The sequence below is a fragment of the Apteryx mantelli genome, chromosome 4, assembly GCF_036417845.1.
Source record: "Apteryx mantelli isolate bAptMan1 chromosome 4, bAptMan1.hap1, whole genome shotgun sequence".
NCBI lineage: Eukaryota > Metazoa > Chordata > Aves > Apterygiformes > Apterygidae > Apteryx > Apteryx mantelli.
The window spans coordinates 56,324,903-56,350,463 of NC_089981.1; the positions used below are offsets into that span (position 1 = coordinate 56,324,903).

General features: G+C 37.9%; 1 protein-coding gene and 1 long non-coding RNA gene across 12 annotated transcripts in view; one reads left to right on the forward strand and one right to left on the reverse strand.

Annotated features, from left to right (window-relative positions):
• The window catches only part of LOC106483150 (uncharacterized), a 31,401-nt gene extending 12,183 nt beyond the window's left edge, over positions 1-19,218 (reverse strand). The window contains exons 1-6 of one of the 4 annotated variants that reach the window (XR_010884173.1): positions 19,135-19,218; positions 12,037-12,165; positions 10,690-10,828; positions 9,278-9,573; positions 9,042-9,177; positions 7,075-7,389 (exon numbers count right to left, since the gene is read on the reverse strand). This is a non-coding gene — a long non-coding RNA (uncharacterized lncRNA). Of the gene's footprint in view, positions 1-7,074; positions 7,390-9,041; positions 9,178-9,277; positions 9,574-10,689; positions 10,829-12,036; positions 12,166-18,810; positions 18,935-19,134 lie in introns of those variants that run through there. The other 3 variants (XR_010884174.1, XR_010884171.1, XR_010884172.1) reach the window with 3 other exon arrangements.
• Positions 19,219-19,492: 274 nt separating this feature from the next.
• The window catches only part of DPH6 (diphthamine biosynthesis 6), a 232,215-nt gene continuing 226,146 nt past the window's right edge, over positions 19,493-25,561 (forward strand). For all 8 annotated transcript variants that reach the window (XR_010884170.1, XM_067296660.1, XM_067296661.1 and 5 more), the window contains exons 1-2: positions 19,493-19,634; positions 23,718-23,812. Coding sequence is in view for 7 of the 8 variants with exons in the window: in XM_067296660.1 (XP_067152761.1) it covers positions 19,612-19,634; positions 23,718-23,812 (118 nt within the window). In the remaining variant the exon portion in view is untranslated. The remainder of the gene's footprint in view (positions 19,635-23,717; positions 23,813-25,561) is intronic.

Here is a 25,561-nt window from a genome sequence, read left to right on the forward strand (position 1 = left end):
ATACCATGAGGTGCAGCAACCAAGAATTGCAGCAGTCTGCCTGTTTTTTGACATGGATACAGGATTGAAATATACTGGGCTATTTGCACCATCTGGTACATGCATTTCAGTTGAATGAAAGCAGATGAACTCCTGGGCACTTTGGTGATGAAACACCAGCAGAAAAGGAAACAAAACCCAAGAGACAAAACAGTGTTAGTAAAGAAAAGAAAGCTGAATTGGTCTCATTTCTGGACTATGGAAGGCCATCCTCTAGGTTTGCTCGCACTTGACATGTGACTATGCATTTGACTCCTTGCATGTTTGAAATGGGAATGCATTAGATTAAGCAGAATGCTCTAATGATCCTTTTTAGTTTTAAAATCTAGGGATCTATAAATATGTATATATCAATGTTTCTGTGACTATGATTTGCAGCTGTCAATCAGTTTGCATTTGTGGCTGTAAATTTTCATTTCACTAAATTTTTTATGTAGTCTTCTGAAAAGAATAAAAGTCTACTCTGCATCTCGAGATTTTAGACAGAAGAGTAATGCATGATTAACAGTATGCTGAGAGGTGTCACATTCACATTAACACTGATGTGTGAACCAGTGGTCAAATGGCAGATTACATGTCTGTCACAACACATCAGGGCAGTATTCCAGTCTGCCAGCTTTATCCTGCCCAGCTTCTTCAAACAAAGAGTTCTTCAGAAAAATCTAGCACAAAAAAAATGTCAAGCCTTTGTGGTAAAAAGAAGTCTGTGTCACGGTCAAGCTTTCTGAAGTCTTAATAACACCAAGTGGCAGAAGGGCTTACTCACAGTCACATAACCTTGCAGGTTCATGGAAGTCTATAACACAAATGTTGCATATGCAGCCTTATCAAAGATTTTCTGCATGATAAGTATATTACTGAAAAAGTACTATGGCTGGCATATTTCAATTTGGAGAAAGAATGCCAATTCTATCAAGGCTAGAAAAACTCTGACCCAATTCCAAGAGAAAAAGCAAGTTTCTCAAATATCATTTGAAGCAAGAAGTTCCAATCCATTGGAAATGTCATGAAAAGTGTCCTTTTCCTTTCATCTTAAAGTCAGAAACTTTATTTTGAAAGTGGATAATTAACTAGCAGCTTGATTTCTTAATAGCAAATAGTCACACCTGGAGCTGAAGTGACTTTTAGTGGGTAATGACGTCTGAAGTCAATACACATAATGAAGCTGAACATATTTTCAATCCCCTGGGATGCTTTTGTATATTAAAAGCAAAATTTCAGACAATAATTGTAATATCTTTTGCACAATCAAAAATACTTTCTGGGGGTTTAAAAATGCTTTCTAGAGGTTTGTTGATATCATGCTCACTTGAACACTGGCTGACTTCTTGTACTCTGTAAGTCCCAAAAGAGCCCCTGAACTCTCACAGAAGTTAAATTGTTCTTTTACCAATTCTCTCACTACACTGGAAACACAAAATGGAAGATATCAGAGCTAAAATGTGGACAACTTTTAAGGAACTTAAGATCCAGATTCCACTTTCAATAACACCCAAGTCACATAGGTCTTCTTTACAATATAAAAATATATCTGCTGAAGAATATTTTCAAAATACTGTACTTCTGACTGTTTAGCATGTGAGCCAGTATTTGGACAGAGCCCAAAATGAATAGCTGAAGTATTGTCTTGGCTCATCTCTTAAATGTTAATATGTGTTTACTGTATGTAATGGACTTGATGATTACCTCTCTTACAATGCTTTAAGCATTGACTTTAGTGGAATTACTCCTGATTTATACAAGAACAAGAACTGGAAGATCAATTCTATGTATAGATAGGAGATATAGATGTATATTTATAGAGATAGATATATAAAATATTTTATATTAAACATAAAAATATAGTACTCCTTAGAAAGTGATTATTTGGATTTCTACATTGATTCTGCTTGGATATTCATTTCTATATAAATTATTGCAAAATTCAGTCCTTCATATCATCATTTAGGTTTTACTAAAACGCTTCTCTCTGCTCACAATTTAAAATATTTAAGAATACTTGTTTAGGTGCCTAGACCTCTGAATTTATATAGTGCATGCAAATTTACTTTAAAACTAGTCTATTCTGATGATGGGCACTTTTTATAATTTTCCTTTTTGTAACTGTAAATTAATATGTCATAAAAAAATATACCACTGTTTTGTTAGAGAGACCAAGTTCAACAACATTCAGATGAGTCACAATTCAGTTTGTCAGGCTTGGCTTCCTTTCATCATTTTTTTTTTATTCCTGACACTATGAACCTGCTGGTACTGTCATAAGATGTAAAATTTCTTTCTGTACACATTTTGTTTCTCATTTCTGTATGAATGGCTCCTATGTCTTAAGGCATAGAAATGTTATTTTCTATGGATTGAATATAGGCTTCTCAGGAATAACATAGGTATGGCATGTTACAAACAGAAAGAGTAGCTAGAGGGTCTGTGTTCCACCTCTAGCTATCTTCTTTCTAATTCACTTAAAGTCACTTACATAATCATTGTTAAGTAAAGGTCTCACTATTAGAGCGCTGTACCTAAAAAGCAACTATAACTGTACAGCACAGCATGGTGTTATAAATGATACAGAAGTATAATATTTTATATTCAAAAACAGATAGAAATCTGTGGACACAAGAAAAATGAAATGATTTTTAAATATTCATTAATTTAATTTTTATATTCAAAGACGTAATCCTAAGGAAATGCATTAGTTCTCCTAAATATACATTTGAGCAATGTAAAAGAAGTATCAGGAAAGCCTAATACTGTTCTGGCAGGAAGGGGAGAGGCATATTTGTATGAAAATACTCCCAAGAAAATTGGAGCTGATACACAGAGTTTATTATCTGTTAGAAGTGCTGTGCTCAGCGCTTACTGAGCATTTTACAAGTGGGATTTTCAAAAGCACTTAGTATTGGTCAACTCTGTTTCTGTCAAGTTTTATGGAGATTCACGATAATTTTTGCAGAAGCAGAAAACCTAGAGTTTTTTGAACTCTAGGACAAGATTCATGGGAGAGAACTGTGTTTTTAAAGTAGCAGTTAGGTATCTAAATAAAGCAGCAATATTTTATTCTGTAGCATTCACAAAATCCTGACTGAGCTTATGCCTGTAAGTGTCTGAAGCAGCTCAGCATCTACATCTTCTGCAAATAGTATTCCTGTAATATCTTGTTAGACACAAGCTGAACAATCTATACTTTCACAACACCAAGAAAAGTATCAACCACCTCTCAAAGCTCAGTTTAATTTGCAGATTGATTTCACAACTCAGCCTGCGGGCCTGATCTTACAGTATGCATAGTATACTTAATACCCCACAAAACACGGCCCAGAGGTGGTATTGTGCATCTATGTAGATGTAAGAGACTGAATCTGAAAGCATCGTTTACATATAGCTGTCAGTTAAAGACTAAATTGTCCTTGTTAGGGTTCGCTTTTGCTTGTGTAGTTCATTTCAAAAATGGTTTATACATCTGGAATTATTATACTATAATGAGTCATCAGTTAATTATTTTTGACATCTAGGATGATAAAAATATACTAATATTACAGTTATTAATAGTGTTGGCCTACGTTTATGAGACCCAAACATAGCAAACTGCCATGATTGTCAGAAAAATTGCCTAACACTCGCACTTTCATTTTTAAAACTGCATGGGTATTTTCTGTATCTAAGTTCTGTAAAGAAAAGCATAACCTCCCTTTATGTAACTGCAGAGAAGCAGTGTATAACCTACCTTAGTTTAAATGCCTTTCAGCAAAGTGCATGATGACTACACATGCTATCAAAAATAGTCTTCGACCACATGCTGCATAAGGATACCAGCGAAATACTTCATAAACAGACAGAATGTAAACATGCACAAACACACAAACCACTAATGCCATAAACAACCTCAAGCACAGTACAAACAAAATGCACACCAAAAAACCTGCTTAAAAATTCATATTAAAGAAAAATATACTTTCAGTGCCTGAGAATTTGTTTGACTATTTATTATAGTCAAACAGTTCACAATGGCCCCTGGATGAAACTTCTGCCAAAGCTCTAGAAAGCATGCATTATCGCTGTCCCTTGATCAATATATGTTATGTATTTGTATATGATCAGTCTATGTAGCTCTTCTTGTTCTCCATGCATAAGTCACCTGATAAAAATAGGCAACCTTTACATGATATGTGATTGTGTGTATCCAGGTGCTTATCATAGCTACAAAACCCAGTAATTATTAGGTAAGGAATTGGGTATTCAGCAAATATAACAATCTAAATCAGTGGATGACTGTGAAAGGGGAAACTTTCATTTGCATGGACTCAATTTATTTCTGATATAAATCCACTTACTTCGATGGACTATACCACTTAGTATCTGTAGGTAAATTTACTTCTACACAGAATTTAAAGAGTTTTGTTCTCATTAGCCTGATTACAATGCAAATGAGAATGCTGAGGGCCTCACAATGGCATTAAATGCTAAACATTTCAGTACCTAAATTGGCACTCTGCTGTCAAATGAAACCCTTAGCTCAAGTTTGGCAGGCAGACTGGCTGCAGACAAAATTGAAGAATAGGATTTATGTTACTGAGCAACTGAGAAGGTTTCTGCTAAGTAGGAAATACAGAGAAGGAAGTCAGAGCTCAGAACCTGTCCCTCAGAGTTAAGTGTATTAGTTTAGTCTGAGGTTCCCCCCCGCCCCCATCTCTTCTGGGAAGGGTTGTGAGTTAGGAACAAAATAGCACCCAGGTTTAAAATAGAAATTGCAAGATATAATCACATAACCATATAACCTCACGAAAAATGACTCCCAGCTTCTTCCCCTATCCTTTCACTACTGATGTGGCAAACAGCATCCAAGTGTTGTGGCAGGTTCTGCACTTTGTAGTTAGTGGCTGGCCAGATACTAGCTACTGAAGTAACTCTAATCTCCTCACTGGAGCTCCGACTTTGGATTTCTTGCTTCTTGCACAGATGTTTATTCTCACAAAAGCTGTGAGAACGTTGAGTTCCCCAGACCTTTGTCAGATTCAGTTACATTGGCCAAAGGCTTAGAGAAAAAAATGTGGCAGAAGGGGGCAGATAAAAGATGGATAGGAACCAGACAGTGTGTGTCTGATTTCTTAAGGCTAAACCCACTCTATTCCAATAGTTAGGATACTTAGCTGGACACAGGATACATAGATTGGCATTCGCTGAAAATCAAAAATGAATGGAATAGTGAGCAAACTGGTAAGATGTGCTGGGAAAAGAGCCAAAGTTCAGGCCCAACACAAATATGAGCATAGGTTCTCCAGGCTTCCCAACCAGTGGGTTATACAAAATACTGAGGTAGAAGATCTTCTAGGGCATGTCTAAGCTCTCATTTTAGATGCCTGTGCTAAGTGCCACCTCAACAATAGGAGTTTTAAGGAGCACAATGAAAAATGCGAATGGTCTCAAAGTAAACTAGTGTCAGAATATGACTATATTAAACCAAACAAGTTTAACTGATGACTAAACAGACTGTGCTGTGGGTAGTGATTTATAAGTTCTCATGATTCGCACTGGGGCAATTTAACCACCACTAGCTGTCTATCCAGGCACCAGAGATCACTGCCCCCATAGCAGAGACAGGATGTCCAATCCCAAAATGCTGTTGTTTATAACTGAGGATATTAAAGTAACTTCAATTAGTGGCCATGCAAAGTAATAAAGAATTTCATGTCTCAGACTGGTTGAGGGGTGATACGGCATCTTTTCATCCACACCGTCCAGCAGATGCCCCAGGAGAGTTATTATATCAGCTACATACTCAAATTCAACAAATGAATCTTCATTACCAGTTTGCACTGATTAAACTAGCCAAATTCTAAATTAATTCAATTAAATGAATATAACTTTTGCATTACAGCTCAGCCCTCAGAAAAGAAGCACTTGTTAATTAGATTACTTACATTTCTTTGTTTTCATTAACACTTGTTTAATCTGAACCTGAATAAACAATAGGAAGTAAAGGCCTTTTGTGAAATTTTCATTAAAAGAATCAGAGTATGGCAAAAAAGCATTTCTGAATACTCCAGAAAGTCTTCAGGAGATGGAAAACCAAACTATCACTGATATTTCAGAATTTAGAGATAAACACAAAAAAAATTTTTACCCACATGGGCATGGAAAGAAGTAGGAGTTCCTAAGGCTTTTTCAGATCTTCTTCTAAATCAGAAGGAAGTAACAAAATAGTTCTTTTCTATTTCTTTACCCTTCAGATCATGCTTATACACATCTTTAAATGTTCTCCTTTATTATCTATACATCCATATTACCCAAATGTCTTTTCCTTGGTGGCCGTCTGGCTCTGAAGAATGCTGATTAAGATGAACTGTGTATGCCTGCCCATTCTCAGCAGAAGCAAGGTTTTTTTCAATCTTTTCATTCTGACAAAAGATCAGCTTGGGACAATCAACACTAGTGCATATTTACAAATTGAGATTTGTGAATTTGCTGGCTAGTACAAAATGTAACATCATACTTTAGTAAATTTAGAAAAGCTTTTCTGCTCATGGCAATAGAATCCTGACACATTTTTGTTTTTCTTTTCCTCAGGTAGCAGATAAAGTAGCTCCTAGAGATACGGTTATGATATTCCTTGTTTTTATATAGCATTTACTTACTCATACAAATTGTTTTGTAACAACAATCCTCTATTGTTCCAGTGAAGCCATTTTAGTTAACATATAAAATTTAGAGCTGCTAAAGCTTTGGCTTTGGCCTGGGTGAGTATTATCTGCCTGAAACCATGCTTGATTTGGGAGGGTTTGGCTATGGTGGTGCAACTCCCGCGACACAACTTCAGGCTTTGGGCCAGTAGGGGATATTGAAGTGCCTTTGCAATAGCTGAGTGTGACTCAGTGATTAAAGATGTCAGGTAACTTGGAGCTCTGTTACAGGAAATAAAGTTTTGGCCAGAAGCCTTTAAACCCAAACACTTGTCTGTGTGTTTATTAATGTCATCACTAGAGGTACATGTAATATATAGTTAAAAAAAACAATGCTCTATTTTTTTAAACTGGATTTATAAAGTCCAAACGTTTATTTAGAAATTAAACATTTTGGTATTGAGGTCTCTAGGAAATGTTGGCAGTGGAAAAATTAACCTACACCAGATGGCAGAGGTTAAAGAAATACTATAAAATATGGCTTCTATTCATACAGTTCTCAGACAAACAGAACCCTAAACAGCAAAAACCTGTGAAAGTGGAAAACCTTTTCATTTGCTTACATTTCTCTTTGCTACTCAGCAAACCTGAGAGGTATTGTATCATCACGTATCAAGAAAGTAATATGCCAGATTGTTGTAACAGGTGGAATATGTTTGTTTGTAACACGTTGAATCTGAAATAAAGAAAGGACCAAAGTTACTAATGGGTTCTACCAAAACATCTACAAAATCTAAGTACCTCATATTTGTACCTGCAAAAGTAAATGGGTAAATCTTTTGAGTAAATGGGAATTTGAGTTAATAGCTCAATTTTGCACACAAAACATAAAAACTACACTTTTAAACTATTACAAATTCAAATACTCTGGCTAGGTGAAAATGTTTGCTGAAAAGATTAATTTGCATTAGCATTATAATTAACCACTTCATAGTTATAAAAAAAAGATAAGTTGAATACAGATCAGATCTAGACTTTATCCTATTTTACTTAAACTTCATCATCTCTAAATTCTTAGTTTATTTTTTTGTTTCTAAAGGTTCTTATAAGCACAACCGTTTTGTAACTTCAGTGTATTAGACATTGCTTCCTTACATAGTATTTAGTGACTCTGTCATTATTATAATATAAATACTTCATTATACTATAAATGCAGCATCTTCCATAATTTTGTCACTTCAAGAACCAACTTTAAACCCCAATGTCAAAAGCATAACATGTAGTATAACGCATTTTCTTATTATATATGTAGTTACGGGATTTTAAAAAGAGAGAGAGAGAGAGAGAGAGAGAGAACTCTGATGTCAACATTGGGCACAATGGACCAAGCTGTCAAAATATTCAGTTGTCAAAAATGCAGATGGCATAAAAGCACAGAATCAGATCAGTTATTGGAGTTCCTTTTAATAGGAGCTATTGTGGGGATTTTTAAAAGCGACTCGGTGCCTGTGAGTGGGTAGCCAGTAAGCTTTTCAAGGATACCTAGACATCTCTTCAAAGTTCTGTTTATCTGAACAGTTAGGGACCTAATACCTTGAAAGGCACAGTCCAATGTCCAAGACAGAAGTAAATCTGGTCCCAGATAACCAACGGTTAAAAAGAAAAACAGCAAGGGGTCTGAAGAGAGAAAAGCTCCCTGAAGTCTAGTCCTTTTGACTCAAAATAAATAAAAAGAGCTGAACCAAACGGAAAGCTCTGCACAATGAAAACAACTAGTGAGCAGTAAACATGCAGCAAAGTATTTCTGTATCTGAAGTTTCTGAGCTGAAACGGCAGTACTAATGAAATGGCGCTAGTAAGAAAGATGCAGATGAGCGACGAGCTACGTGGCTGATGCGAGAGTTCAGCCGGGGGCAGCCTCTGCACTTCCCTTCCTGAGACGTGCCCAAGGGACAGGGAGGAACCCCGCAATTCGGAAGGGGCTCACAGCTGCTACGAGTGCTTTTCTTCTTTCTGCCCACTCCATTTTTGCCCCTTGCCTGTAAGAATAGTGGTATTTCAGTGTGCATACAAAGCCCCTTTGCAATGGATAGAGTCAGTGTTCATAATAAACCCATCTCTTATTGCTAGGCAACACTGAGCAAAGTGAATTTGTCACTTCTGTTTGGTGCAACTTTCAATTTCACCTCCAACTGTAACAATATAGCCTGCTATATTTTAGACGCCACTATGGTTGGATGCCATCCCAGGAAAGATGTGAACTACTACTGACAGGGAGTGAATGACTGGCAATGGGCATAAGCAGTTTTCTGATTTTTAAGCCATGACATATAATTAATTGCTAGATTTTGTCTTCTATGAAAGTCATACTTCATGATTCCTACTTACTGATTGCCTTTTAGATATTGCAAATGTAACATGCAAATTCCCAGACAGGTGAATTTCTGTTTGCATGTTGACCTCTTTTCATGTGGTGCTTGCTCCATTCAAATTTCTCTGCATCGGCTGTCTTTTTGAGGGATGACTATATATAAAATTCAGATTTTACACACCCCCAATCAAGTCAAAGTACGATTATTTCTAAGGCATACATAATTATTTGTTTGAATAAATATGCTCCTTACCTCAAGAAATGAAGGTTCATGTCATAAAAGATACTGAGCAACTCTCATGCACTGCTGAATACCCTTAGTATCCAACACCACCGATTATTGAGGCAGCTCTGATTATTGGAGAATGAGGACTGTAGTTATATTTTTTATATGAAATAATTCCCCCATTCAAGATAAGTTTAATTCTATTGCATGCTATCTAGGCTCTTTCTGATTACAGCACTGATAGTCCTGTTTTAAAAATTTGTACATGATTATTCAATCTGGCTATTAGGTTACCGCTCTTCAATCTTCGAAGAATATTAGGTCTGTTTGGAGACAAGAAAAAGGAAAATTGAAAATTTATATCATTCCACCACCTCTGGTTAAGATATAACTAGAAAAAAGGACAAATTTTCTACTTCAAAAAATACACATTTAAAAAAAACCTTCTTCATAAATTATTTCTCTAATCTTTAGAAATATTTCATGATTTCATAAATTACAGAAATGTGCCAAAAAACTGAGAATAATATTTTAGTCTTTGCATATTTTCACTGACTCACTGAAAACAAAAGGAGTTTCTGTAACTGTATGAATGAACTGTGGCATGTGCATATTCTTTTAAGAAAGGCCAAGGGTGCAGTTCTATTTTCTTAGCTCTGCTTTCATATTTATGTGTCTCATTTCCAGCTCATTGCTGATGCCTTAGTTGCACTATCCATCAACACTTTTATCCTCCTTGTTCCTCAAAAAGAACATAAAATCCTTTTTTATGTGGTGGTAATATTATTGCAAATAAAAGCAAATACCAAAATCTTTATTAGTCTGCCAAAATAATAAACTATTTAATAAAAGCATGCTGTAAAAATAAGGTCATTTGCATCACTCAAGTTTCTTGCAGGAAATAAAGAGAATTATTGGTCAAAAAGTACAAACTGACAGCAATTATTTCTGTTGTTGATCTAATGCTGCCTGAAAATGGGTTAAAAAATGCACTGAGGTTTTGCAAGTTTGCTGTCTTTAAATGTTTGTTTTAAATGCTGTTGTGTACAGAGGAGCCTGGGAGAATCAAAATTTTCAAAGCTCTGTTTTTTTTACCAATCTTCTCCATAATTGAAGAAGGAGAGAGTGGATAGACCCTATTAGAAATCTTTACTGCAAAGCTCATGCTGACCTTCTGACTCCCTTACTGCCACAAGATTTATCATCTAAATATTTACCATTTTTATATTCAGTATTAATTGTATTTGGTTAGGATTTGTGTCAGCTTTAGCTATATTATTTTTTTCACTTTTTTCTTTTGTCATTCTTGCAGACAGATCAATATAAAGCTTTTATTTAAGAAGTTGGTTAAATGTTTAAAGTTAGTCAAAACATGTTCTTTTAAAATCATGAATCTAATGTCTGATCCTTTCTTCTTATTGTATTACAAACCTACTGACCATCATTTTCTCACTCTGCAGTTTCTCTCCCCGTCTGGCAGTTCTGCAAGTATGTTATTGATAGAGCGTAGAAAAATCAGTTGCCGTGCTGAGATTTAAACACTGTTTGTGATATCCTTGTACACTTCCCAGGAAGAACCTGCATATAAATATTAAAAATAAGCTAATTACAATTTTTTCCTCAGACATAAAGTATTTACCTTGCTTGCCATAATCTAAATGTTAGGGACAGATCCTTGGAAGAACTAAGAATTAAAAGGTTTCAGAAGGATTCTTTTTCTGTAATTCTTACAATGCTATTTTGTACCTTACACAGTTGTGAAACCCTATAAATCTCAGAATACTTGGCAAAGTGTAATTGTGCCCACTTTACAGACAGAGAAACTGAAACAAAGAGCAGCTGAAGTTGCACGACGGATCATGCAACAAGTTATTGACCAAACAGAGAATAAAATTCCAAGATTCAGATTGCTGGTGCCGTCTCATATTTTTGAGCTTTACTGCCTCTGCTTCTTAAGTGCGATAGAGATGCTCCACTTATTTAGAGGATGAGACCTGTATAGAGATGAAATATTTTAAAAATACATTATAGATATTGAAATGAGCACTTCATAGAGCCCTGTTAGTATATCTGATCATGCTTCAAACCATAAAATAGCCAGGAGTTATTCTCCTTGCTTCACAGACTGCAGTATGACTGCAGAAACCTGAATTAACTCTGATATGAAATAATGTTTAGGATGTAATGCCACGTGATATGTGCAGAGTAGATAAAAAACATGTGTGTTAGGAGCAGCAACTTTTTTTATTCTGAAGGTGAGGAAAAATTTGTATTTGTTTATATTAGTAGGTTCAGTAATTGTAAGTCTCTGTCTTGCAAACACTTGAGTTGGTTTACACATTCCGGTAAAATTAGCCATATGTTTTCAAAAACTTCAGCTAAATTAGTGGTTTCCAAAGTTGACTTGTTTGGATAGTACTTGCAGTAATAGCAGTTGCTGGAGTAACAGCTCCCACATATATGTAGAACTGTGTACGTGAGCAAGAAGAGGGGTTCAGCTGTTAGGACAATTGTACAATGAAACACATATAATAGTTTCAGAACACTCCACCTAAACGTTTATTAATAAGTGGTATGGTTTAAATTAAAAGCACTTGCATTACATGTGCTTCGTATTTATTGGGATTGCTATGCTATGTATACGTCATTAAGACAAACTGTACAGATGAGATTTTAAAATCTATAGACAATTGTATGAATGTTAATTAATCTTTGTCTATTCAAGCTAAGATATGCAATAAAATATCAGCAAATCACATTTTTCAGAATATAATATATTGAATTACCTGTAAAATTCAGCAGATTTGCAAAGGTCTTTTAAGAATTATTTCTGAGTTTGGTTGCTGAGGTACAAAAGAATTAAGTAAGTTGTCAGTGGTCAAACAAATCAGTGGCAGATACCTCTAGATGATAATCTGTGATTCAGAAAAATATAGATTATTAAAGTTCATCCCAGCTTCTACAAAAAAAAAACAGGCAGTGGTAATTGGGAAAGTGAAATTAATGCCCACACAGCAAAAAATAGGGATTGCTGGCCCTCTGGATTAACTGCATGGGAGGCTAAAGTCACAGAATCTGTGAAGTGGTTCATAACTTGGGCTTTCAAGTAAATCTCTGCAGACGGATGTTAAACTTCTGCTCTTGTCTCAGTCCTTACTCCTAGACTGCAAAGATGCTGTAATGTTATTGCAGTGGAACAGTGACTTGTGTTTATTCTGTTTTAAATCTGCAAAACTGCATTTTTTTAAAAAATCATAATGCTTATACTAAGATCAGAGACCAGGTATTATAGAACCAATGGGTCAACTAGAGATGATCTTTTTTTTCAAAATCAGTTGTTATTGCTACAGTACTCAGAAGTGTCTCTCAGACTATTGCAAAATATTTCTCTGCTTCAAAGCTTAAACAACATAGAAGAAAGCATACAGACAAAGAAGTGTTAGAAAGGAAGTAACATGCCCTTATTCATAGCACTTGCCCACTTGTCACTCTCAAATTCTCATCTGCCTTTCAAATGTAGTGTAATCTAATTATGCATACTGTATGCTCGTACAGACAATTTCCTCATTTCAGAGTATATGGAGTTTGGTAATGGCTTTTGTACTTTTCCTTAACCTGTTTCAGAAATAGCACTGTCACCATTTGTCTCAGTAATATACAGGATGACGGAAATTGACATTTTTCTATACAGAAGCAAAAGGAGTATTAGTTTTATCAAAGACTAGATCCTCCCTTTCCCTCCAGTTAGATTTGAATTTGGTCACTTCAGGCCTTTCTGTGTAGGATGATTTTAAGCAATAGTCACTGTGGTTGCAGGCTCTATCACCTAATAATTGACCATGACAGGAATTATACGTCCAAAGCCAAGGGGTAGAGTGAATAGCATATGCCAGGGTCAATTATAAGGTGGAAGACCCTGCAACAAAAAAGCCTGCACTGATTAGAGCATGATGTTGACAAGGCAGCTGACACTTCGGTGTTATTTTAAAGGGCACTGTCACAGTCACCCTTCCTTCAGGTCTCAAAATCAGAGTCATATTATGTCAGTGGTTTATACTACGCATGATGTAATAAAGTTCTGTGGGACACTAAGAGTTATTTTTTGTGTGTGTGTTTTTGCAGTGATAAAATGTTTTCTCTGTGTCACTCAAATTTAAGCTTGCCTGCTTTGCTAATTAGGTCAAAACAGGTCCATACTTAGGAGGTTAATTCTCCCTTGAATAATCTGATTGAGATGAAAACAGTATTAAATGTGATGCAGTTAAAGTGTTTTGATTATTAAATTTATTAACATTATTTGTACCAGCAAAATTGAACAGGATAGGAACAGTGGAATACAGAGAAAACAGATATTTTTATTACTTAAAGCAATGTATTTAATATTTCATGCTACAAGAAGATTTTTGCAGAGTAACAAATGGGCCAAATAAGCTGCTGTTTGAATATTCCCCTGCAACTTTAACAGTTTTAACCTACTCAGACGTTCTTAATCAGTGAGGAACTGCCATTTAGTAACTAAGTAACGATCCCAAATTATATACTATCACAATAGGATATTATAGTTCCTTCATAGACTTTCATTGCATCACTTCAGTTTTCTGACTCCTTCCTTTGAAGGCCGTTTCTCTAAACTTCTGTGGCTCTGTAAAAATACCTGAGTCATCTCTGCATTCATGATCCCAGTGGTTTAGCTCAAAATAATGGAGAAGATACTGTAGCTTAACCTCATTAACTAGGCTGCTAATTTCCCTCTGTTTGCATGGGTTATTATCCATTATCACATTTTTCTTGGGTGTTTTGCTGTTATCATATAGATGGCTAACTCCCAATAAATTAAAGCCTAGAGTTTTAGATTCAAAGTTGTTAGATGATGAACACATTACAAGGCTTATTGAGTCTAAAAGATCTTCTTCTCCTCTAGAATAGTTAATTAAAGATCTTACTCTTTTATTCTAACATACAGAAATGCCTCCAAATTTCTGTCTACTGACTCTTCATTGGCAGGTAATATAACTTCATAGGAAACAATTCATGTTAGATAATATTGGGGCTTGGATTTGTATTTGTTTACAATAAAATCACCTCTGATCTACATCGGAATCTATGCCATATTAGACTAGGTCTCACATTCATATTTAAAAATCTTGTGCAAATTTAAAATGGAAATGTTTATTTCTAAAAATCAATTTTTCTTTTCAGGAGGATATTAAAGGGTCTTTAACCCATAAATATAACACCCATGCTTAACTTTTCAATCAAAACCAGCTCCACTGCAATCAAAATAGTGAAATTTATATATGTGTGTACACACACACACACTGCAGGCTTTCTGGTGAGCCAGAGGTACTCAGAATTTTTTTTTTTTTCCACTGAAAGTACTGAAGGAGTTCCTTTAGGCAAAAATATATTAAAATCCCATGGATTAAGCAGAACAGAAAAAAAAGTAAATGAAGAATTTTGCCAGTAATTGTTGTTACTGCTTTTACTAATAAAATAAAAACTTTGAACACTGAAAACAGATCTAGTAAAGTGAAAAAAAAGTCTTCAGCTGCCAGAATATTAAATTTAGCTTGTGCTACTGTCTGCTGGAAAAGGAACATACTAGTCATTTTGATGAAGGTGTCACCTCATAAGATTTTCAATACAGGCTGATTTTATTCATTTGACTCACTGAAGACAGGTAGATCAATTGATAAAAATGAAGGAATACATCAAAAGCTTAGAAAAATTGGCATCATATTAGGACCATCACCTATTACTCAGGAACATATATGATGCTATCGTAGGACTAAATTCTGTGTCTATTACAGTGGGAAATAAACACGGGTCTGAGAGCCTTCTTGAATGTTAAGTAGAGGAATAAGTAAAGTTGCTGGATTTCGTACTCTGCAGAGACAAGATAAATCACCTATGAAAATGACAACCCTTTTCTTATCAGAACCAGGAACTATAGGATTAGCTGTATATATTTTTAATAGAGCACTTAAAAGAAGGAAGCCCATAGCCCTGGTAAGTCATCCTTCCTGTACAGCACAGATCACCAAGGCCGTATCTGTGTGAATGGCTGCAGACAGACCTGAAGTCACTGTGTGCCTACTTCTGTCCAGAACGAGGTCAACAGTGTGACAAGCTGTTTGGGCTAATCTTAGCAGGCCGTATTAGCTTAGGCATAATACACTGTTAGCATGGCTATACAGCATTCAGAGCAAACCTGCTTAAATCTGGTGAGCTTAAAATGTGGACAGAATAACCCTGAGTCCTTCTATACCCAGAAGGGGAAATGTGCCTTCTGAGAAATTCCTTTCATTCAGCTTTTAGTAGTATGTCAATACATCTCATGCTTGCAAAAGCAAAAGTTTTTTTTTCCAAAATTTAATTTCAGTATATCTCAAGGAAGAGTTTATAATACCCTGTCTGCTGTGAAGTAAGTGAAAATTTGGGAAGCTGTCACTGACAAGCAGCTAAGGAGCTCCACAGAAAGTTTCTTAATATAAAAGACAAAAATGTTCTCCTTTAAAATCTAAAAACATTTTTCTGTGTTGCATAAACAGCTTTGGGTGTTAGCAGCAGTGAAAATGCTGCCACCTGTTACACAAGGGAATCTCCTTTGACTGCAGCAGCACTGGAGAGGTATACCTTAATGAGGGGCAGGAATGGCATGTTGCCAACTACACCAACGAAAACCATAACATTCTAGTTTCGGACTTTGCAAGGCAGGTAAAGGAGGAGGTGATTTTCAAAATCTCAGTTTTAAAATGGAAATATTCTTCTAATGTTATGTCTACTCTATCTATGCAGTATTCTGTTACTTATTGGGGATTATAATAGGAAATCTTTTAATTAAGAACTTCAGCAGCTCACCTTTAACTGCCAATCATCGGATAATTGGCCCTTTTCTAATAGGCGCTGCAGCTCAGGTATGCTAAAGTGACTGTTTCTCAGAATAACTTACTGATAGTAAGTTATTTTTGGAATTCATTTATGAGAGAACATAATTAACTATTCCAGGTCATTAGGGATACTGCATTGCTTTTTTAATCCTCTGACAGGTTCCTCCAGTTATATTAATTCATTATTACTATTTTCAACTTTCCAGGCACAAAAGGATGAGAAAGAAACACTGAGCCATTGTTGCCTTTCCGCACAAAGCAGTCAGTACTTCTTCTCTGAGAAGAAAGGCGACTTTGGTGAATTTTTTTGTTGCAGCAGTGCGGGAGCATAGCAGAATGTCTTGGGGCAAACAACTCAAGAGATGATGCACTGTCTTTTGTCCACTGCCATGTGGCAGAACCTTTTAAGAGTAGTGACAGTACACCAGAGCTCATCACGTGAGTTAGAGTGAACAGATTTACTCACTGAATACATTTAAAATAATTTGAAATCAGCACTTTTTGGGGGCAAAATACATCATTTGTTTTGAAACCCACTTTACTAATTCAATTTTGGCACATTTCACAAATTCTATGAGCCAAAACCCACTTATTTTACTTTTGATAATAACTACTGATGTCTTCATCATCAGTGGAAGAAAAAAGGCACAAGCAAATGAGAAAGGCTTTGGTCCTGCAGTGTCATAGGTAGCTTCTGCTTCAAACAGAATGTCTGAATTGATTGCAACTGGAGATTTGTTTTTTCAGAGCTGTAAAACTGAATGCAATAGAACTGTCAGCTGAAAACCAGTAGCATTGTATCAGAGTAGATTAATAATAATGGAGCTTTGTGAAAGCAGGGGACTTGACTTGAGAATTATTCTCCTTCTCAGATCTTCTAACAATACACTATTTAAAAGAGAGCTTTACAAGTGTTTGAATTTGTGTTATAAAGCTGTCTGATTAGAGCTACTGATTTTATGGATTCTCCATTTTCCAAAGAAGCAGAATAACTTATGTACATGATTTTTAGACTTTCCATATACTGTTGCTAAGCACTTTAAACCAACATCTTTTAAACGTTCACAACTACTAGTTCAATTATTCTTTCTTGTCATAATCAAAAATAAAAACACATTTATGTCTCTTTCAAGAAAAGACACAGGTGATGTATGATAAAATAATAACCCAGGTTTTTGCAATAAATCAAAATACCTTTGTTCTGCTTTTTTTTAAATTTTTTTTAAACAGTTCCTCAGAGGTGTGGTTATTTCCTATCAGCTCATTTTACTATGCAGTATTCCTTAATTTAACTTAGTAGTAATCTCAGCTAAAATACTTGAGTCCCCTGGATTTACAGTTTGAATTCAGAACAGGCTTCCGTTACCAAACCCCCCCCCCTAAAAACAACACCCTACCAAAATCCCTGCCCTTTCATCAGAGCTTCACATCCAAGTAACCTGATTCAGACCATCAAAAATATTTTGAAGAGCAGAAAAGGCTAAGAATTATGTATTAAATCATGGCTATTAAACTAGGAGGTACTCAAACTGTCCTGTAAGTAACAGGCCAGTGATGGCCAAAGCAAAAACTGAAGATTTATTTTTTAAAACACCTGATTTTTCATAATCATTCCTATACAGAAAAATCCATGTGGTTACCTTCTCTTCACAACCATTTATCAAATAAATTATACACTGAACCTCAGTTCTTAACTTTTCAGTGTATTTAAGGAGGTATTATCATCTCATATCTATCTATAATTGCCAACTCCTCTTTTACAAGTTTCAGTGACTTTCTGTACAAATCATGCAAACTAAAAAAGGAAAACAGGATCTTCCAAATTGTTTCATGTTCTGTAAAAAACCTTAAATACATTATCTGTCTCACTAGGCCTTGCAGAATTTATTTGAGCACCTTTATCATTATAAATAAAATGTTGTTTCTTCGAATATTTTTTCTCTTTTTTCCTCCATCTTTTCTCTTCCTGGGATCTTTAGACTGAACAGTTTGTTTGCAAGGAACTTATATTTCAGAGTTTTGCACAAGGACTGATTGGTACAGATTGTTAGTTTGTGTTGTATAATATCACGTTACACCGTGCTGATGAGTTAGCACTCACAACGCATAAAGCTCATCCCAGCTCTGAGGAACAAAGCCTTTATGTTAGCAATACTGGTGGCTGCAACTAAAATTCAACAGGAATCATGAATCACAGCTCCTGGTCACTGCAATTTACAGGCTGGCGATCAGTGGCACTGCAGATTCCGACGGGGAGCTGTGCAGGAGAGAGGCTCCCCAGGAAGCACCGTGCTTGCCCAGCTGACCCCGCACAGCAAACACCAGCGAGGTGAGCAACAACCTGCGCAGCACCCGTTTCTTAAATCTCCCCATTTTGAACAGGCAGAACCTTTGAAATCCCAGTCCGAACTGTGGGCCCGCAGACTGCTACTCAAAACACCGCCACGAAACCCCCAGCAGCGTTTCCTTCGGTGGAACAGGACTCCTAAAGTTCAGCTAACGACATCGCTTCACCGGCAGAAGTAACCCGCAGGCTTCTGTGGCCTGGGAGCAAGCGGTACATAACGCTTGCTCCAGACACCACACTTCTGTGCAAAGCTTTTTGTTGATTCAGTCTATAAGCCTAGTGACACGTATCGTATGCATGACGGGGTTGTTCGGAAAACTGACCCAAGATGAGTAACAGGATCACGTTGGATATTTGGCCCGCAAAACCAGGCCCCAGCTGCGCAGGTGAAGATGTCCTGAGGCGGGCGTTTTCGGCAAGGGTCCCGCAGGGCAGCGCTCCTCTCCCCCCGCTCCCTGCCGCAGCCCCGGGGGACACGGAGCCGCGGGAGCGGGGCTCCCTCCCCGCCGCCCCCCCCGGCCCGGCCCCGGCTCCCGCGGCTCGGCCCCGCGGAGCTTCCCGCCTCCCCCGGGCCCGAGCGGTGACTGCGCCCTGCTCTGACCCCGCGGCCGCGGGGAAGGCAGCTGCTGCGGCGCCCGCGCACGGACCTCGCTCCGTCGTTTCACATGCCTTCAAAGCAACCGGCTAGAACGGTTTTATTGCTGCAGGCAGCGGGCCTCCTAAGGGAACAGGAGCGCGCGAGAGAGGCGCGGTGCAGCCCCCGCCCGGGCCTGCCACCGCCGCCTCCCTGCCCCACATAGGCGCCCGCCGCGGTGCCTATGCGGCCGCCGCGCCGCGCCGCGCTGCGCCCGCCCGCCGCGGGACCCGCAGCCGCGCGTGGCCGCGGGGGGGGGGGGGCGCGCTCGCGGGCCCGGCGCGGCAGCGGCGCGGCAGCCCGGGCGGCCGCGCAGGCAGTGTGACGGCCTGCCCCGGGAGGAGGGCCCGCCGCGGGGAGGCGGCCGGGCGGCAGCGGTAGCGCTGGCAACGGCGGAGCCGGCGGCGTGCGCGGCCTCCGCGCGTGCTTTGCCGCTGTCGCGCACCTCCCCGTTTAGTGTTACGTGGCCCCGCGGGGGCCTGTGCGCAACATGAGAGTAGTGGCTTTAATCAGGTAACAGACTGACGGGCGAGGGGGCGCCATGCGGGAGAGCGAGCCGTGCCTCCCGGGCGGCGCGGGAGGGCGAGCGGAGCGGGGCCGCGCCGCGCCGGGCCGGGCCGGGCCGGGCCCGCCCCGCTCGGAGCACCCGGGGGTCGCGCCCGCCCCGCGTCGCCCGGGAGACCCTCCCGTCCGCCCCCGCCGCTTCCTGCACATGCGTTTCCTGCCTCCCTCCTCCCCGGGCCGAGCGAAGGAGCCCGAGCAGCTCCTGCCTGCGCGCCCCGCTGCGCACTTTTGCCTGTGCTTCCCGCGAGCTGGCCGGCTGTCAGCGCGGGGCGAGCGGAGCCCGGCCTGCAGGCAGGCCGACGCGCCAGCAGCTCCCGGCGTGTTTCTCCCCGTTCCGGGGCGTCCAGCAGCTGCCAGTCTCTGCGCAAAGCTGAAATTCTTTCCCTGCTCTTTTATTTCCCGTCACCTCGGTCTCCACGAGGGAACGGGGGCAGCCCGGGCGGCGGGGCCTGCCTCTGCCGGGCCGCTCAGGCACAGCCAGGGCTGCCCAGCGCCCGCTGAGCTTTCAGCTGTGGGTAGTTTGGTTTGGTTTTTTTCCCTGATGCTTTGCAAGTGCTTCATGATCTCTTATGATAGATTTTCTTCGTGTGTTTTAAAGATATATTTCATTTTGCTCATAAAAAAAAGAAAAAAACCCTTAAGTAGTAGTTTGACACGCCCTGTCTTTCGGAGACTCCTTTATTTGCTTCGCCCCATACTCCTGCTGCTTGCTGTCAGCTTTTGCAGTTCTGGTACTGTAAATAGGTTTTTGTATTTTTGGCAAGAGGTTAACGTTATTTTTCTTCTTTTAACAAAGTCATATTCCTTTCTGGAGAAATTTTAGTGAAAGTATATATGGGAAGGGATTGTTCTTAACACTGTATCTTTATTTTTGGGAGCAATAACTCTGTTTACTGAAATCTTAATATTTAATGTATTAAATTATCTCAGGCAATGATTACTATCAAGCCCTGTTGAAACTGGGTTTGGCCACAATAGGTACAAATCAGTGCAAAAATTATCCAAAGAGAAAAATTATACAGCAAACATTACCCACATTTTTCTGGATTTGCTTAAATGCAGACCAGCAAAATCTGTTGCTTTTTCTTGTATAGACAAGATTTTGGTGTCCAGGTTTATTTATTTTGATATTCTCTAAGCAGAGAAATGTGTTAAAAGGCAGGATGAAATAAAATCCAAAAAAAGGTTTGTAACACAATTGCTATTTTAATAGGCAGTTTTACAAGGATGGATTTAGTTTCAGAAATAGTTTTAAGAAGAGTTTTAAGGAGACATCAAAGTGTCTGAAATCTTTGTAAGAGAGCTAGTGCCAAAGATCAGAGGAAAAAAAAGAAGTCTATTTAAGAAGTGCTTCTTACTTTTGAAAAGACCAGGATTATATACGAAACTACTTTAGCATGTTTCTTTTTCTTCTAAAATGTTAACCGCATGTAAAGTTGATAGTCTTGTTTTAAGGTGGTATTTATGAAGTAAACCCTGTATCGTGTTTTGTGCTAAATCATAGTTGTTTTAAAGCCAGTCTTCTAACTGAAATGTGATGCTTTTTCAACTCTTTAATTCTTCTAGAATTCTCTTAGTGTAAATGGTTACACCTGTCAATAGAAGGGAATTTTTGTTTCCAGAAGTCTTTAATGGAGCTGTATCTTTATGGTTACCTTATTTTTTCTTTTGACATTTTGTTTGTTTATAAGCCTACCTGTTACCATATCTGGAACATTGTCAAAACTAATCCTGAATGTGGCCCAACTTCATACAGTCAGTTTTCTATAAAAATGCTTTGTGCTTTCTTGTATGATGACATTTGGGAGGAGTTCCCGGGAAACATTTTCAAAGCTACCTCAATATGTGCCTTCATGTGTCTTCTTAAAGCTTGTTGGTTTTTTTTTTTCTTTTTGTTACAACATATTTGACAGCAGTCATGTTGGTGCTGTTCTGAGTCCACCTTTTGCAGTATTGGCTGTCTGGCTTCATTGGTCTTAACAGTGTTTTACAGTTAGATTACAAGTTTTTGTAGGTGGGCACCTTTCTTTTTGTTATTATTTTCTTGGCACAGTTCATTTCTAGGGCCGTGATGACAGTAATGCAGAAAATAAATAACAATACAGTAACATGCAGCCCAGCTAGCACTCCACAGATGTCAATCAAGTAATTTGAATTTAGCATCATCTTAAAATATAATTTTTTTAATTTTGAAAAACTAATTGAAAAGATGAATAGATTTTAGTCTAGTGCCATTTTTATTTCTGATTTTTTTTTAAAATGTTAACATTGACATGCTGTAAATAGCATAGACAAATAAGTATCTATTGTCATCTGATGATTTTTCTTAAGGTGTGCTTGGAGTCGAAATCAGAACTACTGGGAAGCTCTTATTTTTTTAGAATTAATTCATTCAGAACAAAAAGAGCCTTTGTCTTGTTATGATTTTGTTAAGCCTGATATTTCACAGTACAAAGTGGATGGTAACTACATGAGCAGTATCAAGCACAGTATCCAGTATTAATGAACATATGATTTTATATTGTATTGTCTGTGTATGGGTTAGAGGAAAGTTGTAGGTATGCATAAGAAAAATGTCCAGTATAAATGGAATCTCAGATTAGAAATCTATTTATTAACACATTTATATTTATAGTTTATGTTTCGGTGCTATAAAAATTGCTTTATGAAAATCTGTTAAATGTGAAAGGATGCCATGTTATGTGTATTATTTCTCCTTAGTTTTGAGTTGTAGAGCAAATTAAGGTTAGCATACAGAAGTTTAGCATGGATAAAAGCAGAAATTGAGGGAAATAGCTGTATGATTATATTCCTGTAACACATTTTTGAGCTCTTGCACGGAAAGGCCAGTTGGAGGAGTAGATAACAGTGGGAACTTTGCATTGGAAATGCTGAAGAAATTTATTAGTAATAATATGGCCTCAAAGAAACCGATGGTCTGTTGTAGCAGGGGCTGCTTGTTACTCTCTGTTCTCCTGTTCTTCCCTCTGTGACTGTAATGAGGCAAGAGGCAGATCATCACACTGATCTAGATCTGGGTGTTCTAGTCCCTGCCTTAGACTGTGATTTCTGTGCTTTGGCTTTTAGAGAAGCTGCGCACAATCTCTGTCTGCAGTTGTGGTATGAAGGCTATGAATTTGAACATGGATTTTGTAATCAGTGTGTACTCTAGATCAGTCTTGGTTTTATTGTTGAACTGTAATATTTCTTTTGATAGGGATTAAAATCCATGACAACATTTGTATTTCAGTTTTACAAGGAGAATGGGATTCTTTCCTTATTGATGGTGAAAAAAAGATTCCAGTAGGTCTTGAGTGAATGTCAAAATTAATGTTTTTCTCTCTGTTATGGTGTCATCTCTAGGCCTTAAAGAATATTGTTCTGTTTGTTTTTCTAGCTTTTTTTTTTTTAACCAGCAGTAATTATTTTTATCTGCAGTTATATGCAATATAAAACCATATGTCCCATGCAGAGCCAGCTGAACCTGCTCCCTGTGTAATTAAAACTTTTGAAAATGGGAAGTACATTTAAAATGTTGAAACTTCAGACAGAATATCCTGTCAAGTATAATCCCTAACCTGAGAATTTTCATTTAAAAAGATTGCTAATGCTGGTAACTCTTTGGAGCGCATACTGTCTTTTTACCCAAGTTATCTAGTAATGGATAAAAAATTATTCATCTCTGGAGTAAAAGACAGTCCTTGTTCTGAAGGGCTTCCTGTATAAGTGGCTGCTCTTCATGGAAGCTCTCACATTAGAAATAAGATACAGATTAAAAATAGATGCACATTTTATGGATACTGCATTTAGATACTGTACCTAAATACTAACCATTTTAATTATACTTTCTGTTTAAGCTTTGGTATGGTGAAGTCCTGTCCTTTTGCTGTGGTTAATTTTTTGCAACCTTTTCTTTATTTGAAAGCTTCATAACCAGCTCTGATATTAAATTGTAATTAGGGAGAAGTCATAAGAGGCTAAAACTTTTGGCAGTGCTTTAGCTTAACTGTCCCTATTTTCTTTTCCTTACAGTGGTGGGAAGGACAGCTGTTATAATATGATGCAGTGTGTTGCTGCTGGACATCAGATTGTTGCTCTAGCCAATTTAAGACCTGCTGAAAGCACAGGTATGAAAGCCTCATTTCTCACAGGAGATTTTTTTGAAATAAGAAGGAATGGAGGCACAGCTATGTCTGAAATAAGTTCTTTTATGTATTTGTATTTAGTTTTGCATATTGAAGGACAATCTGAAAATTGTCTTTAAGAGGCAGAAGAAAGAAAATGCTGTGGAGACTTAGTAAATGTATTTTTACTCAAAGGGAAAAAAACACAAGAGGATGAAGACCGGTAAAAGAAAGGCTTGCACAATTTGAAAAAAGGAAAACATGAATATTTCTGGTAGCATAAGCAGGGAATGTGTGAGTTCAGTAGCACAAATAATAAAAAGTGGTACAGGATATCATCTAACAAAACAAACACTGTTTTTCTAGAAACACTTTAAACTGGGATTAACCAATCTGTCTGCCAAAAATAAGCAGTTCTGCTGCTGCTTGTTCATTCTCATCCCCATGCATCCTCCTCCATTATTCTAGCCCAGCACTTGTGAACTGGATTGGAGCACTGATCTGGATTAGAATTGACTTTGGTTCGCTGCTTTTCCAAACCCTGCTGAGTTAGTTTTAACATGGAGCAATTTTCTGATCAGTTCCTCACAAGCTGCACCTAGACTTATTTCTACACAAGATAATGTGTGATTCTCAGACACACCTAAGTCATTGGTGGGGGGAGAGAGAGAGATTGATTCTTCTGTGTTGGGCTAGAGTGTAAACCAAATGAAGTAAACTTGAAGTGAGGTTTGAAAAGAGGGTGAGTTGTTTCCCAGTTGGTAGGGGAGAATTTCCAGTGTTAAAGTATGTTAACATATGTTATTTGCTTAATGTATGTTATCATAAGGTATGATACTTGGTAACTGCACAGCAGGAAGATGTGCAGAAGTTGTGAAGGGAAAGGTGAGCTGACATCACAGATGAATCATGGACAGGACTGGCAAATACTAGGGAGTGGGCAGGAACATTTTATTCCCTTGGTAGCTAGGGCAAAATGATCTCTAATCTTGTTAAAATATGTTTGTCTTTAAACTAATTTATCCGCATCAGAAATGTAGAATATTGTCATTAAAATCATAAAATGATCCCTTTAAGTGTGTAGTTGGAAATTTTGTGGAAAGTTGATTGAGGTGCTTCAGGCAATAGTGGATTCTATTCCATTCATTTTATTTTATCTTGTACCACTCTTGCCTGGATAGCCTCAATTAATAAAGAAACTGTGTATTCTGAACTGAGTATCAGTTTAAAGGGACCTTGTCATGTTTTACGTACATTGAAAAATACTGAGGTTTATTTTAAATCAACTCTTCTTTCCCTGGTTGGTTAGTTGTGATTGTGGGTCCCTGAGCCCATTTTTAGCAAGTACGTATCTCTGTTCTACTGTATTGCATCACATATGACATGACATAATGGTTACATCACAAATTAGTTACCTTGATCGAGTTATAGACCTTTCTGTCTCCAAAATGTGCTGTATGGGCATACAGCAGAGATGCTTTATGTGTCTGGGTCTAGATTAAGAGTTCCAGCATTACAAATCAGCATTAAGATAGTGATTTGTGTTAGTTTTTAACAAATGAGGTGGAAATTTCAGCAGTAATGGTGTATTGCTTTATTGATCTGTTATAAAATTATTCAGATAATTTTTTAGTGTTAACTGTGTATCAGAGAGTTTGAGATTGTCTCTTGATTAAAGAAACAGCAGCAAGCAGTTGGTTACATTCTGAGGTTAATTTTTAAAGCAAGTGGAGTAGAAAGGGACTGAATATT